The following is an 18900-nucleotide window of genomic DNA, read 5'->3' on the forward strand; positions in this document are numbered from 1 at the left end:
AACTTGTTCTTATCTGTCATACCCATACATGACCCCAGTAATGGAAAGTCACTGCAGTAAGTACATTTCAAAATATTTTAATTTTACTCCACTAGATTTATCTGACAGCTTTTTGGTTACTCTGCAGATTGAGATTTTACATACAAAAATAATGATCAGTTAATACGGTGCATTGGTACAGAATAAACTGGCATTTAGGCCTATGTCTAAAATCCTTGTTTAGATTTGTAACACAGACTGTAGCCTATAATTAACATGACTTACTGCTGAGTTATATATAAAATAAAGACATTATTGGACACCAATCCAGTTCCTTTTTACCAGTTAAAATACCTTTAAATGGCCAATACAACCCATAACATGCATTGTTTCACTTGCCGGAAAGTGATTGCAGCTTCTACTTATTGACTGAAAGGTGGTTTCTGCCTCAAAATGACTTGATTTCATTTAGAAGTTACATTTGACAGACTATAAAACAGAAATCGTCTCCCTTTTTTATTTCATATATAATAACATTATATTTTTTGATGACATACTGACAACCAAACCAAAAATGACCCCGGTTTTCATTTGAGAAACCTGGTCACCTTAACTAAACATACCTGCTAAACATGTTAGCATTGTCACTTTAAGCATGTTAGCATGCTGACATTAGCATTTAGCTTAAAGCCCTGCTGCCTCACAGTCCTGCATTGTGGTATGGCTGCTTTTACTTAAGTTTACAGTAGAGTAAAAACATTGAAATGGAACAATCTGCAAGATCAAACATGATAGAAAAGAGAGGAAAATGTACATTTTTGTAGCTTAATTGAAAACACAATTATTGCACAATTATTAGGGGTTTCATGTAGATCTCAAAAGAAACAAAAAATGAGCAGCTAGAGTTTTGGCGACCGAGTTTATCCTCAAATGTGAGGATTTGCTGTTTTTTCCACTTCTTATATGATAGGAAAACTAAAATATTTAGGTTTTAGACTGTTGGTTGGACAAATGAAGCGATTAAATAGTCAACTTTGGCATTTTCCACAGTTCCTTGACTTTGTTTAAACAAAAAGATTAACTGATAATGAAAAAGATTGGTTGAGGCCCTGTTGCGTGGGTGTTCAGATTTTAAAGGCTGTACTTATAAATAGAAAACCAACAGGTGTGGCAGATGTTTGCAGATTTATTTCCTTAAAACTAGACGGGTGGAATGTAACTAAACACATTTCAATGTACGTTTTTTGAGTATTTTAATTTTATGCTACTTTACACTTCTACTCCTCTACAACTCAGAATATAATCTATTATTAAAGGTTAAGCTACCCAGCAGTATACAAACTTCTACTCCTTCCACTGAAATATGTATAAATAAAGCTTGTTGCATGCTGTACTACACATACACGATAATACGGTTATCTACCAGACTACTTTGCATTTGGTAGTAACTAAACCTGCCCCTCTGACCACAGCCTGTGACAGCGAATAATGCCCCACGGTGAGAATTACTACAGATGGTGTGAAAGGGAAGTTATCAGACTCTAAGATCCCCGTGACAAGGAAGTCTGAGATGTTATCATCTTTCAGTTTATTTGTCTCTGCAGCTACATCCAGCCCGTGTACACAATTTACTTTGAACAAGCTGTTGTGAGTAAACTGTTAATGTTGTAGTAGGAAGGAGGGATTAGTCACACATGGCAGCATCCTCTGGGCAGATGTAAAAGTCAGTCAGCTACAGCACACACATCGAAAGCTGCAAAGCTGGATGCTACAGCTGAGCACATTCTTTCTTTTTAGCACAATACAGAAGGTGTTAAAGCAGTAACCCATTGTGTTCCTGTCACTTAAATGCAACCTGAGAGCATCTCTTTAACTTTTCCACTGCATCGAAACAAGGTGAACTTTAGCAAACACTTAATTAAACGTTCGAGCATGAAAACTGAAATTAGGATTCAATAGTAAACAAAAAGATTAAAAAATGCTATGAGAATAACTTTTCCTTCTAGACTGAAATTGTGCTGTCCAATTAGGATGTTTGTCAAACACACACACACACACACGGTTGTGGACACATAATCCACATCCTTTTTTATTGATCTAGCTAATGTAACAGCACACACTCCGCTAAGAAACTTCATATATCTCTGCTCTCTTGAAACAAAGTTACATGTAAAGTGACGGTTGCTCTCTGGCACGTCGGATATAAACTCCAGCTCTGTTTGTGCCGCCTCTCTCCTCTTTTATTAGTAACAGTTCAGGATTTCGGTAAACAGGCTTGTCCATAACCCAGAGAAATTCAGTTTACTGTCACAGAGGAGCAAAGAAACCAGAAAATATTCACATTTAAGAAACTGGAATCAGAGAATTTTTACTTTTTATAACTGAAGAATGACTCAAACCTTTTAATTCATTATCAAAATAGTTGACAATTAATTTAATTGTCTCTTCTCAGCTCACTCCTGGCAAGAAAGCATATTTTGGAAATTATTTTTGGTAACTATACTATACTTATATAAAGGGCTCTCAGGTAAAATAATCTTCTTTTTCTACCTGCCTAAGGAGCCAATTCCTTTCTACAGCAGTTAAGTAATTAAGGCCTTCTGGGTCTTTAACATGAATATTCTGCAAGTTAAATGTTTAAATGAGAAACAAATCTCACAAAAAAAAATAGAATAAAGGAGTGAATAGATTCGCTTCATCACGTCACCTGTTGCTTCCTCTAGACGCAGACATCTTGTTCAATCAGGTTCGTACCTCTAAGGTCGAAATGTTTTCAAAATATGTTGTGTGTTCAGAGTTTTGTATTCAGGACAGCTGACAACAGGACCCAGATCAGTGGTTCCCAAGAAGTATTTACATCTCAAATACAAGTGAACGCTTATTTTAGTGTGAATACTACTTAACCAAATGTATATAACTTAATAACAAGCTGCAATGGTTATTTTCATAACTGATCCTTTTTTTTTTTTTAATTATTTGGTCTACAGTAGATAAGAGTTGCAGTTTCCTAGAGGCTGAGATGAAATTATTATATTAACTATTTATTATTTAAAAGACAAAAAGGTAAAGAAGCTTAAACTAAAGAACGTTTGGATTTAATGCTGAATAACTGATTTTATTTTTGTCACATCGCTAATTGTTGCAGCTCGAACTCTAATTTAAGTGTCATGTATTAAAAGATGAATGCGTGTTTTGTAAAATGTGAATATGTAGAGTAACAATTACAACTGTAGCTGTCAAGAAAAACAACAGTGAAGTGAAAAATATATTTTTTACCGAATATGTCGGTAAGGTTAAAGTAGCAAAAAATGGAAATACTATAATAAAGTAAACGCTCTCGGTTATGTTTCAACATTCCTAAACCTGGTTGTTGTGACAGTAAATATCCTGAAGTTTGTCTCACGTTGCAGTGCAGTAGTATCCCTGTGGTAAAAGTACCCTTCGTTGGGAATCACTGACCCAGATAAAAAAAAGGATCAACATGCTTCCTGCTTCTCCCAAAAAGCTTCCTGTCAGCGGCTGTTTGTTTGCTTCTGTCCCTGGACCTCCCGCCGCTGCACCGATCATAAAAAGCAACACGGCAAATAAATGTTTCTCCTCTGTTTATCGCCGCCATCCTGATTCATTTGAGAAATATTGTTCATACAAACATTTCAGCACTTTACTTAAGAATAGATACAAAAAAAAGGCTAAAATGATTTAGGAAAACATAATTTTCCTTTACACAAAGCAAAACTCATTCATCTACCAGCTTCTCTTTAACCAGCTCGCACATGTAAAAGAACACAAAGTGACATCTTTGAATTTTAAAAGAAATATAAAGACTTCGAACACACTTTTTTATAATTAGTACTATTACAGGGTATTAAACTGGGCACAAATGAACACAATTTTGATCAATAAATGCTACTTGTGACCAAAATAGATAATCTTTTTAAATTTGGAAATAGCAGAATAGATCACACAGATGAACAGATTTGGAAACCTCAAAAGGCTGCTGTGGTTCAGCGATTCACCCTTTCTCCTTGTGGAAGCTACGTTAAGTTAAAGTGGGAAATTGAGCAGGTAAATATCATCACTATTTACTCTTCCAGAATTTGAGCATCTACCATCAAGCCCTCATTTCTTGTCCGAGTGCTTTCTGGGGAACCACAATGATGCAGACAGATGCAAGGAAAACGTGTTCACGCCGAGAGGCAGCCATAGTTTTCTAGATTGTTCCAGTAGATTTTTGAACCCACTGCCTACTTCCTCTTCCTGCCCCGGCCTCTCCGGCCTCTGCCCGAGGAGGGTCCTGCTCCTGCCGAGCCCAGAGCGCCGTCCGACGGGCTGGCTCCGATGTTGATCTGTCCCTCCTGGATTTCAGTGCGAGCCTCCGGAGACAGGTGTTCAATCTGCTGCTGCGTTTCCAGATAAAACATCACGTCTCTCAGCTGCTCCTGCAGCTCGGCTATTGCCATGTCTTTACGCTCGCCTAGAAGACAATAAAGAGATGTTAAATATATTTTAAAGAGGAAAATATACCTTATAAGTTGACTACAACGTTCACACATGAATAATAAGAGTTCTTAACTAGACTTTTCGGGGGCACATCTTCATCTATTAGGATGATATGGTGAACTAATCATTGACACATCCAGAACTTCTGGTACATCATTCATTTGGAGTCGTGTTGCTGGCCACATGGCATAAGGAAGTCCACTATTCTCTCTCTTTTAGCTCTGTGTTTGGGCTCCACCACCTCCTGAAGGAGAAATCTAGCTCTTTAGCTGCTAAATGCTCCCGCAGGTTCACCAGCTAGTCTCTAACTGTGTCTGTCTTCTGCAGCTCCCTTAACCGGTAAACCCAAGATAATGGCAGAAACCTTTTCCTTGACATACTTCCAAACTCAAATGTGTAATATGCTATAGAACAACGGTTCTTAAACTTTTTCACATCAAGGACCCCCTAAACTGACACAAAAGAGACCATGGAAACCTCAATTTGTCCCAGGGTCACCTGTCTGATAGGATTTTTGCTTTTACATGTTTTATTGCACAATGTCTATGAAACCCATGAACAAATTAGCCGTACAATCTGTCATTGTATTACATACGGATGGAAAACAAATGATTTCACTTTTTGCTGTGGACCCCCTGGAGCCCATTTACATTTACTCACTAAGCGACTTACAATTGCTAAATACATCACGATACACATGATTGTGGCACCTTTGCTGGTTTAAAGGACAAACGTCGCCGGCGGCAGATCATACAAGCTGATTAACGTCATAGTTTTGAACCAGGACTTACATTTAGCTGACGCTTTTATCCTAAACGACTTCCAATTGCTATACATGTCAGAGGTAAGGTTAAGTGTCTTGCTCAGGGACACGTTGTTGAATGCGTAGGAATCAAACCTTGGTCTCCCACACCAAAGTCATGTGTCTTATCCACAGTGCCATCGCCACAGCTATAACATACAACCCACACTGCTGACCTCAAGGTGGTGGCTGCCACATAGCTGTGTGAACTTCCTGACTGAACAAGAGAGTGAAACAAACATTTAGACCTACAAACATTAGAAAAGCTGTGTAAAGAGTGAGGAGACCCAACACAATATATATAAACATAATCATCATCATAAACATTAAATAAATATAAACTGTTGGACCTACACTAACAGATGTTATATCCAGGCTGCAGAAACTGAGTAATGTGTGTGTTGTAGCTTGAGGAGGAGTTATACTTATATCCTGTGCTGCTGTGCTAACACCCAAAGATGGCGAAAGTGCCAAAGTGACGGAAATGCTCCACATCACAAATATATAATGCTGAGACAGTCAATCATTAACCCTGCCGCTGCTGTGTCACTTACAGGTCCTACTCTCTTATTAGTGGCAAATGGTAGCTTATTTCATAGTTATTGGCATCTGCGTCGGCTGATAAGAAACAAGATGTTACAAAGATTAAGCTGGTTTATCTTTTTAGCCATGCTAGCGGCGTGGCTATAGGGATGGAAATGTTGGCCGGTGGGCCTGAGGCACAGCTGTGCAATCCCTGTGCTGTCTGGTCAGCATCTTGATATGCCACACCTGGGAGGTAGATGGATTATCTCGGCAAAGGAGAAGCGCTCACTGACACAGATTTTGACAGATTTGGGAACAATATTTGAGAGAAACAGGCCTTTTGTGTACATAGAGAAAGTTCAGCTCCTGATGAAAGGCGGCAAAATCCAAAAAGTGTTGCGTTTATAATTTTGTTCAGTGTACATGCGATACGTGATTTTGCACGATTCAAAATTCTGTATACTTTTTTATGTCCCATGTACACTTAATTTCTGTTTTTGCAAAAAAGAATTACATACACGTGGTCCCCCATTTGTCCAAATTTTACTTCTACTACACCAGACAACTACTAATGACTAAGAAATGTCTCATTCTAAGGTAATAAAAACATAACGGTTCATTATGTAAAGGTCTTTATATACACCACTGAAAACATAGCTCTGGATATTATATTGCATTTCTGTCAGTAGATCCTCCTTAATATTACACACTGGACTTTAACTCTCAATATCAGTAACAGCCTCAAAAATCTGGCCTAATCGAAGAAACACTGCCAAGAAAAGCCTACGTGGATAACTTAATCAGTAGCTGCGTTCTTTGGAAAATTCTGATATGACAGTTCTGTTGTTAAAAGATAAGAATAATTCTTATTAAAAGTCTTTTGAAGCCAAAAACAAGAAACCTCGCTCAGCTTTACATAAATAAATGACTTCCGGAAAATCCCTCAGCCTGAAGCTGATTTAAGGGCAAAGAGACTCCTTAAAAAGTTCTTGACCTGTCCTGTAAAAACACTTCCACTATCCTTTCAGCAGTTCCTGCCTTTACCTGAGCAGCTCTTGCACCTGTAGAGAGATCTCGTCTCAGCTCCAGGCACGGGTCGCGGTTTGTTTATGATTTGCAAACACTGGCGTCCAAAAGAGGAAGTAAAATTTGAATGCCAGCCAGAACAGAAATAATCTGGCTAAAATAAGCACAATTACTGTGCTTTACTGTGTTGCTGTTGCAGCATTTCACTCCATATGCGAGTGGAAATGAGTGTGTGTCTCTCACACCAAATGCATGTGTTTTATCCACTGCACCATCACCACCCCCCTTTCAGTGTTTGGATAAGTATCAAAAATAGGTAAGGTGTTCCAAATCCTCCTACACTTGTTATTTAAAAGTGTCAGACATATATTTAGTATTTATTTATATTATTTATATACAGTAGATAAGAGTTGCAGTTTCCTAGAGGCTGAGATGAAATTATTATATTAACTATTTATTATTTAAAAGACAAAAAGGTAAAGCAGAACATTTTCTTATTTGAGAAGCTTAAACTAAAGAACGTTTGGATTTAATGCTGAATAACTGATTTTCCAAAATTGCTGCATTTTATTTTTGTCACATCGCTAATTGTTGCAGCTCGAACTCTAATTTAAGTGTCATGTATTAAAAGATGAATGCGTGTTTTGTAAAATGTGAATATGTAGAGTAACAATTACAACTGCAGCTGTCAAGAAAAACAACAGTGAAGTGAAAAATATATTTTTTACCGAATATGTCGGTAAGGTTAAAGTAGCAAAAAATGGAAATACTATAATAAAGTAAATGCTCTCGGTTATGTTTCAACATTCCTAAACCTGGTTGTTGTGACAGTAAATATCCTGAAGTTTGTCTCACGTTGCAGTGCAGTAGTATCCCTGTGGTAAAAGTACCCTTCGTTGGGAATCACTGACCCAGATAAAAAAAAAAAAAGGATCAACATGCTTCCTGCTTCTCCCAAAAAGCTTCCTGTCAGCGGCTGTTTGTTTGCTTCTGTCCCTGGACCTCCCGCCGCTGCACCGATCACAAAAAGCAACACGGCAAATAAATGTTTCTCCTCTGTTTATCGCCGCCATCCTGATTCATTTGAGAAATATTGTTCATACAAACATTTCAGCACTTTACTTAAGAATAGATACAAAAAAAAAAATGATTTAGGAAAACATAATTTTCCTTTACACAAAGCAAAACTCATTCATCTACCAGCTTCTCTTTAACCAGCTCGCACATGTAAAAGAACACAAAGTGACATCTTTGAATTTTAAAAGAAATATAAAGACTTCGAACACACTTTTTTATAATTAGTACTATTACAGGGTATTAAACTGGGCACAAATGAACACAATTTTGATCAATAAATGCTATTTGTGACCAAAATAGATAATCTTTTTAAATTTGGAAATAGCAGAATAGATTTACATCACACAGATGAACAGATTTGGAAACCTCAAAAGGCTGCTGTGGTTCAGCGATTCACCCTTTCTCCTTGTGGAAGCTACGTTAAGTTAAAGTGGGAAATTGAGCAGGTAAATATCATCACTATTTACTCTTCCAGAATTTGAGCATCTACTATCAAGCCCTCATTTCTTGTCCCAGTGCTTTCTGGGGAACCACAATGATGCAGACAGATGCAAACTAAACTAAACTAAACTAAACTAGCAAACTCACGTTAAAAACTAATTAAAACTAAACTGAAAACAAAATTAGTGCTGGGCAACAATTAAAATTTTTAATCACTGTTAATCACTTTGTTATGCGCAAAATTGAATAATGAATTCTAAAGTAATGTATTGCTATATACACAAAAGTGCAATAATGTGGTTTGCAAAGACTTTAAACAAATAAGGTGCTTTTTACCAGCAGTATTCCCTTTAAACAGCAGCAATAAAATATTACTTGTAAATCTCTACTTAAACATTAATGTAATCAAACAGTATAAAACCAGAGCTATTTGCCACTGCCAGGGCATTACCTTTTATCTAGCTTGTTAAAACAAACAGAGTCCAGTTTTCTTATGAACAGTTATCAGCAGAAACATTTTTCTTTTATCAGGGAACAGCAGAAACAGTCAGTCTATGTATCAGTAGCAGATTTCCCTGTGAGAGTGAGGTGAAGTGGTCGAGCACAAGGCGTAGCGACAAGCAGATGTGTTCCCCTGAAACTGTCGCCTTTGTTCTCGCCTCACGCACCCGCCCGCTGCCAGAGTTGAATTGTCTTGAACTTTTTGTACGTGACGTGGAGCACAAATCATTGGAATAGAGACTGATCCTCGCCGTTTGTGAGTTTCCAGAATCTATTGCTATTTAACTAAAGAGGACATCAACAGTAGGGAATTCGCACGGCAGAGCATCCCCGCAAAACTAGATGAAGGCCTAGCAGGTAAAGTTATGTAGCCTATAATTTTAACTTAAGTTAAATAGGCTACAGCTGTGTACTGCACAGAAAACCATTGCCAAGCCCTAAACAAAATAAAAACTAATGATAAATCCAAACCTATAATAACCTTGGTTTGCAGTGAAAGACTGGAGGTGTGTGAGTGTGGGGAAAAGAGACATGAAGAAAAAGGTGTAGGAGGGGGCGTGGCCTTTGTGTTGTTATGGTGACTAGATAAATAATTACTAGTTATTTGGACAATTTAGAAATAAGTCTGCCAAGTTATCGTTCACTCACCGCTCTCTTTTCCTTTGCGCTCCTCCTCTGCCAGCTGGGCCTGCAGCTGCGCCTGATTGGCTCTCAGACAGCGATTCATCTCCTGCTCCTCCTTCAGCTCTTGGCTCAGCTTCGCCACCCGACTGTTCATCTGAGTGCACCTGAACATGAAAACAAACACAGAGGGGATGTACGTCGGCACGCTGTTAGTGTAAAGGACAATTTAAAAAATGTATTAGTACTTGGGTTTTATTTTTGTAGCTCTGGCTGTACAGGCTCCCACTCTTTCCTACAGATCATTTTCACTGATGATCTAGCTGGTCTGACAGACAGGGATCACATGATAGACTAATATGTTCCTCTCTGTGGAAGTCTGATTTTAAACTCTGTGGCTATAACGTATCTATGAAATCATCTATTACATGTGTGGACAAATTGATCGCCTTGTTTTAATGCTGCCATTGTATTTTTTTGTTTCTTTTAGAAAGCCCTTTGCGTTCTATGCTTGGCAAGTGCTTTTCTTATGAATCGTATTTTAACCACTGCAGCCTGAACACTAATAACTGAACGAATAAAAGCCCCAATGAAGCTAATCACAACCCACTGTGAGCTACAGCTAAAACGTTTCATGTCATGTTACCATTTTATCGTAAATTAGCTTTGTGTATGAAAAGCCAGTGCTAGTAAAGTAGAAAAAGTGCTGTTAGCCAGTATTTAGCTGGTGTTTGATGCACCCGGGCTTATTTATTCTTATCCAACTTTCTCAACTATACCCAACACATTTGAAACCATCGCTCCTAGCCAGAGTTGAAACACAAACCTTTGGCCTTTGCAGGCAAATCAAGCTAAAAGGTCATCCAAACTGTGTTACCATGTGACGTGATCCGGGTGTGTTCACAACGCTCCCTCACTTTCCATGCGTTTTCCATGACTGTAAAAATTAGTCGACGGTTTTCCAGAACGCGTGGGAACTCTGCTATAGAAGTCACGTTGTCATAAATAAACCGTTTTCCTTTAATTAAAACCATTTTACCGGCAATTTCGACCGCGGCTAAAGGGGTCAGAGCGGTCGTCCACTAACCAGAAGGTCAGCGGTTTGCGATCCGGCTTCCACAATCTGCATGTTGAAGTGTCTTTGGGCAAGACACTGAACCCCAAATTGTGAACGTGAATGAATGTTATTTCTATTCTGATGTGTAAGTGGCACCTTAGCCTCTGCCATCAGTGTGTGAATGTGACGTGCTGTAAAGCGCTTTGAGTGGTCACAAAGACTAGAAAGGTGCTGTACAAAATACAGAGCATTTACCATACAGACGATTTAATGTTAACAGAGTGAGGCAGCATGGATAAAACCAAAGCCCTGGAACTTACCGACCTAATTAGTGTTATTAATTAAATCTGTGCTTTTCCTTTTTTGACATACCAGAGGGGGAAACATAGGTCTTTCGCTGTACTTGTGACCAGAACCAGTTCACTGTAATACAAATACTGTATAATACGAGTTAAATCACATTGACTCTATCTTAAATTGGGTAATTATATTCCACTTCTGCTTCACTGCCCCAATAACAAAATCACTAGTGGTTCAAAAAGCATGCAGTATTCTGTAACAGGGTTAAATACCAGAGCTGGTTTTTCAAGAACCAAAACCTGTTAACATTTCCAGGGTAAAGTACCTTAAGGGTGTGTTTACATCCTGAATACTATGGTGTGTGCAGAGACACTAAAATATGTTATCAGTGGAAGTAACACTATTTAAAGAATGGGAGGCGGAAACCACTTTTAAAAACAATGAAACACCACACAAAGAAAAAAGGGCCATGAAATAACTGCAGAGACACTGATGAGCCCACAAACACAAAATGTGTAATGGAGTTCAGTGAAAGAAACGGATTCACCTACTTTTTCTCTATGCCCTGCTTCTCTTTGCTCAATTCTCCAAACCGTCGCTCCAGGTTGTCGCAGCGCTCCAGGGTCTCTTTAAATTTAGTCTTCATGTTGTTTATCTGAAAAATGTGAAGTTAAGACACAAGGGATGATTAGGAAAGAAAATTCTGATATCAGCAAAAAAATAAAATAAAATATGTAGCACTCAGTACCTCCTCGGCTGTCTCCTTCTCCAGATGAACGATCTTGTTCTCCCAGTAAACTCTTTGAGACTCCAGTTGACTCGTCAGCAGGTACGAGTACTGCAGACATGGGGAATTAATTACAACATTTCTGTGATGATTTAGCCAACACAGCAACTAAAAAAAAAGGAAATGCTTACCTCTAGTTGAAGTGCATCAATTTTCTCAGCGTGGCAGATGTCTCCCTGACCCTCGCACTCATACTGCACCATCTTCCCGTCGGACTTACTGGCCACCAGCCGATGCACGTAGTTATCTATAACCACACAGATCACCATGAGCTGGTCAGTTAGAGAGTAAACAAAAACATAATTTTGTTGTGGGTCCGCTGGATAAGACCAGAAAAATCAAGTAATCAGTCAATTGACAGGAAATCTGTGATTCCATCTCCTCGGTTTTGCTGCTTTTCTCTGTTTTATATGATTGTTAACTGAATATCTTTCGGCTTTGGACTGTTTGTCAGAAATGCCAAGCAATCTCAACACATCACATTTGGCTCTGGGAATTTATTATGGTCCAATAATTGATAACCAAGAAAATAATTGGCAGAAGAAAATGAAAGTTATTGTTGGTTGAAGCCCTACACTGGATCCAAGCTGGCGATTTCTCATTTCATTTGGCTACATGTGACGTGAAGGGGATCACACACTAATAATTATCCCCTCAACCTCTGCAGATTTTTAATCCTCCTTTAGCTCAGTGTTTTGGTTTTATGGCACATGTAGCCCAGCTCACTCTCTGTGCTCTTGTCCTCATTTCTAGCAGCAGCAAAAAGCTGTTCTCAGCATAAAGGTTCTAATAAACCCGCTGTACGCTACCTGCCCAGCACCAAACAGCAGACAGACAAACATAGAGGCTAGCTGGTGAACAAAGTGGAACATTTAGCAGCTAAAGAAACAACAGACAGAGTTATAAGGAGAGTGAAAACTGGACTTACATTCATCAAGGAGGCCAGAAACACGACTTCAACCTCCAACAACTGCTCAAGAATTAACTATTAACCTCAATTTATAAGCCAACATGAACGACAAGTCCTTAAAGAGCTCAGAGGAAAAGAAACTTAAACATCTACCACTTTCATGACACCTGGGCGACTCCACCTGCTGCTGCTGAGCATCATGTGATATGACTGAAAGCTCCAGAAGGCTTCTGAATGGACCACGTGGTGGGATTGTTCTGCCAACAGTTCTGAATGAATGCTTTGTGTCTGCTTGAGGTGCTACACTAAGTTATGATTAACGGAGCTGCCTCTAAACTTGTTTAGGTATTCTTCTGCCCTCTAGTGACCAAATCTTATTAAAATCAGCTTTTAACAGCCATAAATTCTTGGTCTCAAAGATTACATGTGGCAATGTACAATTACCATCCTCAACTAGCACAAATTCAGTACCTCCTGCGTAGTCCCAGACACGGTGGTTGGTGAGCTGCATGGCGTAAGTATGCTGTGTTTCCTCAAAGTGCTTGTAGGCATGCCGGCTAACGTAGCGACCGCAACCGATGTGCCCGCATATCAAACAAATCCACAGATTCTACAGGAAACAGAGCAACACAGGGTGAGAAAAGGTTCAATTTAAAACAAAACCATAAGTGAATTAAATAAGAGTGATATCAGTTACCTCCTGTACGCCGCATTCAAAGCACTTGTTCTCTTCAACTGGTTCTGGTGTTTGACAGTATCTACATACAGGACACCTGGAAACAGAGCACACATTCAGCTATTGTCACACGTGTGTGCAGTGGTCCTTTGTAAAAACAAAAGAATACATGTAAAGGGGAGGACAAAACACAAACACCACATGACATGAAGCCCGGAGAAATAACCAGCGGAGAAAGAGTCAGGTGAGAGAGCACGTGACTCCGCCATTAGTGAGTTCCTTTATCTCTAAGGTTGTAGATCAGTCCTGTATTTAAAGTACATCTCTAAACTGTTGCATATACACTGTAGGAGTGTTACGGACAAAGGTAAACCCAAAGCAGACCGACGGAATAGATTTCCTGGGAGAAAATAGGTCAGAAATAAGCTTGTCTTTAAAAATATAGATTGAAAAAACACAAATTTAACTAATGTTTTTCACATATTTCTGCCAAAAGTAACCCGTGAGAGCAAATACCAAGTACTGTAAATGACTGGGAGTGGAAGAGCTGGAGATTTTACACAAGGCAAAAGGTAACATGATGTGGGAAACACAAGACAGCATGGTAATGTGCGTTTATGTGTCTGAACAACTCACGAGGCATCTTCCCACCGCTGGAGACACTGGCTGTGAAAGCTGTGGTTGCAGAGAGTAGTGAGGATGCCGTTGACTGACTCGTCCATCCTCTCCAGGCACACAGTGCACTTTGGCAGCTCGGTCAGCTCCATCACCGGCAGACTGGCTCCCTGAGGAGAGGGGAGGGAGGGGAGGAAAGAGAGGGAGACAGATGGGAGGAGATCGGAGAAAGGAAACTATGTACTGCAACAGTGTAAGGTTGCAATCATAGAATATATAAAAGAAGTGGATGTAGCCCCCGTGACGCCACCGGTTGCTTTGTGGACTACCGTTCTAAAGAGTTTGGCATTTTTGTCCGTCGCCATCTTGCTTTTTTGGAACCAGAAGTGACCATATTGGACAAGAAGGTGGAGTTGGGAGGGATACACGTTGCTATGCCTGACAGGGTCACCTTGGAAGCGACTTGTCATTCACAAGGTAGCCCCGCCCTAAAGCACCCACTGCTTTTTCATCTATTTTCCTCCAAATGGGACCATAATTTACTTAATGAACATCATGCTGTGTTGAAGAAGACTCGAAACTATCGACTGAGACCTTTAACTCATTAGGGAAGAGTTAACTGAGGTAATGAATCTGGTGAGAAGTAGGGTAATTTTTTCATAGGAGTTCTATAAAATCTGACTTCTTTTGTGAAGTCGCCCCCAGCTGGCCGTTAGAAAGAATGCAGGTTTAAGGCACTTCAGCCTTGGCTTCACTTTTCAAACCCAGAGGTTCCCTCTTGTTTACAACAGCCATCATATAACATGACTGTACCACCGTACAATATACTCTAATTGCAAATCAGGCAGCAACTAACATTTGTTTTCATTATCAATTATGCAGACAATTACTTTCAAAATTAATCGATTTGTTGTTTGCTCTGTAAAATTTCATAAGACAGTAAAAAAAAAAAAGTCCATCAGTTCCCCAGAGTCCAAGGTGGCATCTTTAAATGTCTTTTGTCTGTTTTGTCCCACAAACCCATCACATCTGCTTGAAAAAAAAAAGCTCAAGGGATTATCAAAATAGATCCTGGCAATTTTTCTGGCAACTGACTAACCATTTAATCAGCTAATGATACCAGCTCTAGTAAACAGGTACACTTTAAGAATAGTGAGTGATTAAAGAAATGCCTCAAAATGTGTATATTTACCTCGTCAGACTTTATAACTTCTGCCCGCTCCACATAGACCAGCTGGCACACTGCGTCCTCTATAGAGTTGAACTGGCGGCCATTACACGCTGTGTAAAAGCTGTCTGCGTCTGCCTGAACAAAGACGGAGAAGAAACAAGCAGCGTTAAATCAGATAGTGCCTCAAGTCAGAAACCACTCCAAAGTCTAAAGCTGCAAACCAACAGTTTGCTTGTCTTGTGTCAGAGAAAATAGCCCATGAATGTAATGCTATTATGCAGCCAAGTGGGAAGTCCGGGGGGCTTGAACTTCCCTCCAGAACACGAACACAGTACAATACTTAAAGTCGCCTGACACGTGTAATAAAAGTGTAATAAAATTAACTGATCGTCAGGCAAAGATAGGCACTAATGTTCATTCAAATCTAACAAACAGACAGAGGGGTATCAGAAAACGTACAGTAAACTCCTGCAAACTTCACTTGCGCAGGTTAAAACCTCCTATTATGATCACGCAGGGTCTTACCTGTTTACAGAACTTAATGAGAACCATGTACTGGTTCGGGGTAGAGTCCCGTATGATCTTCATATGCTCCATGACATCGTTAAATGGTGCCAGAAGCTTCATGAGGTCATGGCTGGTCATGGTCGCCGGGACGGTGAGGATGCACACCATAGCGCTGCGTCTTACGTCTTCAGTCAGTGAAGTCATTTTGCTGCACAAGACAAAGAATACACATCCCATGTTGTCGCTGTCTCTAACACTTCTCACCACCAAAGTCAGGCAGAGATCAAAGTTACACCGTAACAGGTAAGTAAGTTGTATTTTAAAGCTTTTAGTCTCTAAATTTCAGTTGCATTTGGTTTACACGCTACACCCCTTTAGCTGAGTCAGCCTATTCCTTTCATATACAAACTGTTTCCTCTTGCTGAACTTAAAGCAGCAGGGTGAGGGAGAGATGGAGAGTGAGGTAGACCACAAAGCTCTAGGCACTAACCTCAACCTGTAGGCACTTTACTGGTCTGCAGTAATTTTTTGTGGTACACACAGAATATGCTGATTACACATCCAGCAGCCACAAGGCAAAATATATTGAACTACAGACTAATAAGAAGGTAAATCAACAGGCAACATTGTCTAAACTAAAACATACATATATGGTTATAAAAACTATTATTGGGATGTGGTTTGTAGCAGAAACCCCAACATAACCTCTGAAGCAATGAATAAACATGTCAGATGTGACTCACTTGGTCTTGTAGAGGTGCATGATACCGTGGATGATCTCCACTGAGGGGTTCCCACTGAAGAAGGAGATCTGGTCCGGCAGCTGCTTGGACGGGGAGTCGGGAGCAGCGGCTGTCGCTTCACTGCCGTCCTGCGTACCCTCTGTGACCTCCTGACTGTCTGCTTCAGGCTGAGCAGACGGAGGTTCACGGTTCTGCTCTGCTGAACCATCGGACTCTTCACCTCCTCCTTTATCTTAAAAGGGAAAATTCTGTGGTTTTAAATCTCTGGAATCTGGTGTTTACACTTTATTTGACAGTAGAGAAACAGGAAAGGCTGGAGAGAGTGGGGATGACTTGCAACAAAGGATCTGGGTCGGACTTGAACCCAGGTTGCTGTGGTATGGATAGGCTTGATACGTGGTACATGCTTACCAGGTGAGCTATGAATAAATAAATAAATCTGCAAGCTGATGTTTTGTTTGCTCTGGCAGAGACGTCTGCCCCATTCCTGACAGATTTTCACCTTTCTTGGATCAGATAGGGCCAATCACAACCGTTTATCTAAAGTTGGATACGAAGACGGTGTAGAGGAGTGTAAACTGCTTCTGTTGAATCCATTATCATGTAAGTATTTAACCAACTGGACTGTATATTTCCAAATAACAAATAAATAACTGCGCTTAAAGCTTCTGTTAATAAGAAAGACGTGTTCGCTGCACTCCAGACAAGATGTACTAAGTTTCATTTACCAACTATGCTGCGTCACATGTTTTGTTGCTCTGACTGGTTGCACCCGTTGGAAATTAAAAATGAACTGCCAGGCTAGATAAAATTTTTGTTATTGTGCGTCCCACAATATTCTGTCTCTCATAAAGAGACCAAAAACAAAAATGTTGAAGAAGTCAGCCTCCCAACACTTTTTAAACTTCCTTATAAAACAGGTCACGAAAATATACTTAAAGCTCAGTAATTGTTCCTTTCCAGTTTGTTGGTTTTAGTGCATTCTGCAGCATGCACGTGCTCACCTGGGCTGGGCTCAAAGGTTTCTATAACCATGTCCCCCATGGCTCTGCTGCCGATGTGTTGGTGCAGTACAGCTGCTCTTTCCAGCTCCGTCTTTCCACTCAGAGAGTGTTTGGCTACACCCAGAGCTTTCTCCTGCAGTTCCTCATCTGACATGCCTTCAACTGAAGAGAAACAGTCAACTATAATGAACTGCGCCACCGAGTATCTCAACATCGCGGACATGAGCTGCAGTATTCCAGCTGGAGTTTAGTTAAATCAATAAAAACACACACACAAAAAAAATCGTCGTGCGCCCTCACTTAATAACTAACTAGTGTGCCATTTGTTGTATCGTCTACTCTCTGTAGATTGTCGTATGTCGTAGTCTGTTTCTTGTTGTCCGTGTTTAGTTTTTCTTTCATTTGCTTTCTTTGTGCCAGGTTTGTTGTTGGGACTGTGTTGTTGTTGTTGTTGTTGTCCTTCATCTTCTGTCTGTTGTTTATGTTATTTTATTTAATCCCAGTGCCCATTCCCTACAGGATGCCTTTGTCTCTTGCCAGGCCGTTATTGTAAATAAGACACTGCTCTTAATGAACTCGCCTGGTGAAATAAATGTATAATAAAAAAAAACTTAATGTCACTGCTGGTTAAGTTAGCTTCATGGCTAACTAAACAAAACAAAAAAAAGCAGTGACTTTAACGTTATGAGAAACATAACTCACCGGCAGAGTACTGGAAACCTTGTGGATAAGGAGACTGATCGGCTAACTCCAATCGGATAACGACCAGAGACACACTCATGTGTTAAAAAGAAACGTCTTACTTTTACAAAGAACAAAAACAACCCGGTGACAGCTAGCTAGTTACTTAGCCGGCTAGCTACACGTCCAGCTAGCTAACAAGATGACTTGCAAGCTACTCGGCTAAAGGCTAAATACAACTCTCTGTTAAAGCTGCCAAAGCTAATACAGTTCAGGACCATCAGTTTGTTATCATAAACACAAACATTTGTGTTTTGATAGCTGGCTAACACACTGTAGCTGTATCACAGCTGTTTCTAGCATGTTGCTTCTTCTTCTTCTTCTTCGTGTACAAAACGAACGCGCGGTGCGCTGCTGCCACCGACAGGGACCAACTGTGTACTGCAGCCATCAGGATTTAAAACCGCCTCAAACACTTCATTGGTTTCACATTTAAATTAGAGTACAAAAGTTAATAACTGGTCGAGTCATTTAAACTTGGAACAAACAAACTTGTATTTTCTTGTTGGAAAGTATGTATATTGTATAAAGTATCATACAATTATTATAAGTAAGAAAGGAGGATGTGAAACTTTTTGAGTACTTCATTGTGGAATTTACAAAACATAGAATTTATGGCACTGAAATATTCTACTTTGAAACGCACCTGTGAGTTTATGTGGGTTGAATTCATTTAAATTTCCAGTAGATATGTTCAAGTCATGACATTTCTAAAACTTAGCAAAACAATCTCCCACAAGGTCCATTAAGTAGCTGTTCTGGAGCTTTCAATCGCATCGTATGATTCATCTCAGCTAATATTTGTAATGAAATTGTAGATCTTATATTTTAAAGACTTCTCATCCACGTTGGCTTAACAGTTGATACTGAAAGTATTGACTGGTTGAAAACACTGAAAGTAAGATTGACTTTTTCTC

General features: G+C 39.7%; 1 protein-coding gene across 1 annotated transcript; it reads right to left on the reverse strand.

Annotated features, from left to right (window-relative positions):
• Positions 1 to 1552: 1552 nt before the first annotated feature.
• On the reverse strand, positions 1553 to 18315 carry LOC119915118 (BRCA1 associated protein). Its single transcript, XM_038734702.1, has 13 exons — positions 17945 to 18315; positions 17243 to 17404; positions 16239 to 16470; positions 15514 to 15703; positions 15010 to 15123; positions 13839 to 13987; positions 13224 to 13299; positions 12998 to 13136; positions 11748 to 11863; positions 11578 to 11667; positions 11381 to 11484; positions 9500 to 9639; positions 1553 to 4453 (listed from the first exon to the last, which is right to left on the reverse strand). The coding sequence occupies exons 1-13, from the start codon at positions 18021 to 18023 to the stop codon at positions 4224 to 4226; spliced, it is 1821 nt and encodes a 606-aa protein (XP_038590630.1). The 5' UTR covers positions 18024 to 18315; the 3' UTR covers positions 1553 to 4223.
• Between the last annotated feature and the right edge of the window lie 585 nt (positions 18316 to 18900).

The sequence above is a fragment of the Micropterus salmoides genome, unplaced genomic scaffold (assembly GCF_014851395.1).
Source record: "Micropterus salmoides isolate LMB-PRFRI ecotype aquatic unplaced genomic scaffold, ASM1485139v1 Ms_hic_scaffold_20, whole genome shotgun sequence".
NCBI lineage: Eukaryota > Metazoa > Chordata > Actinopteri > Centrarchiformes > Centrarchidae > Micropterus > Micropterus salmoides.

What these genes read in the sequence shown, in the direction of transcription:
- LOC119915118 (XM_038734702.1), bottom strand. Translation starts at nt 18,023, where the DNA reads ATGAGTGTGTCTCTGGTCGTTATCCGATTGGAGTTAGCCGATCAGTCT. An exon ending in TTGAATGCGGCGTACAGGAG is followed by an intron (nt 13,137 to 13,223) that starts GTAACTGATATC and finishes TGTTTCCTGTAG; the next exon opens with AATCTGTGGATTTGTTTGAT. An exon ending in TGTCTGGGACTACGCAGGAG is followed by an intron (nt 11,864 to 12,997) that starts GTACTGAATTTG and finishes GTGTGGTTATAG; the next exon opens with ATAACTACGTGCATCGGCTG.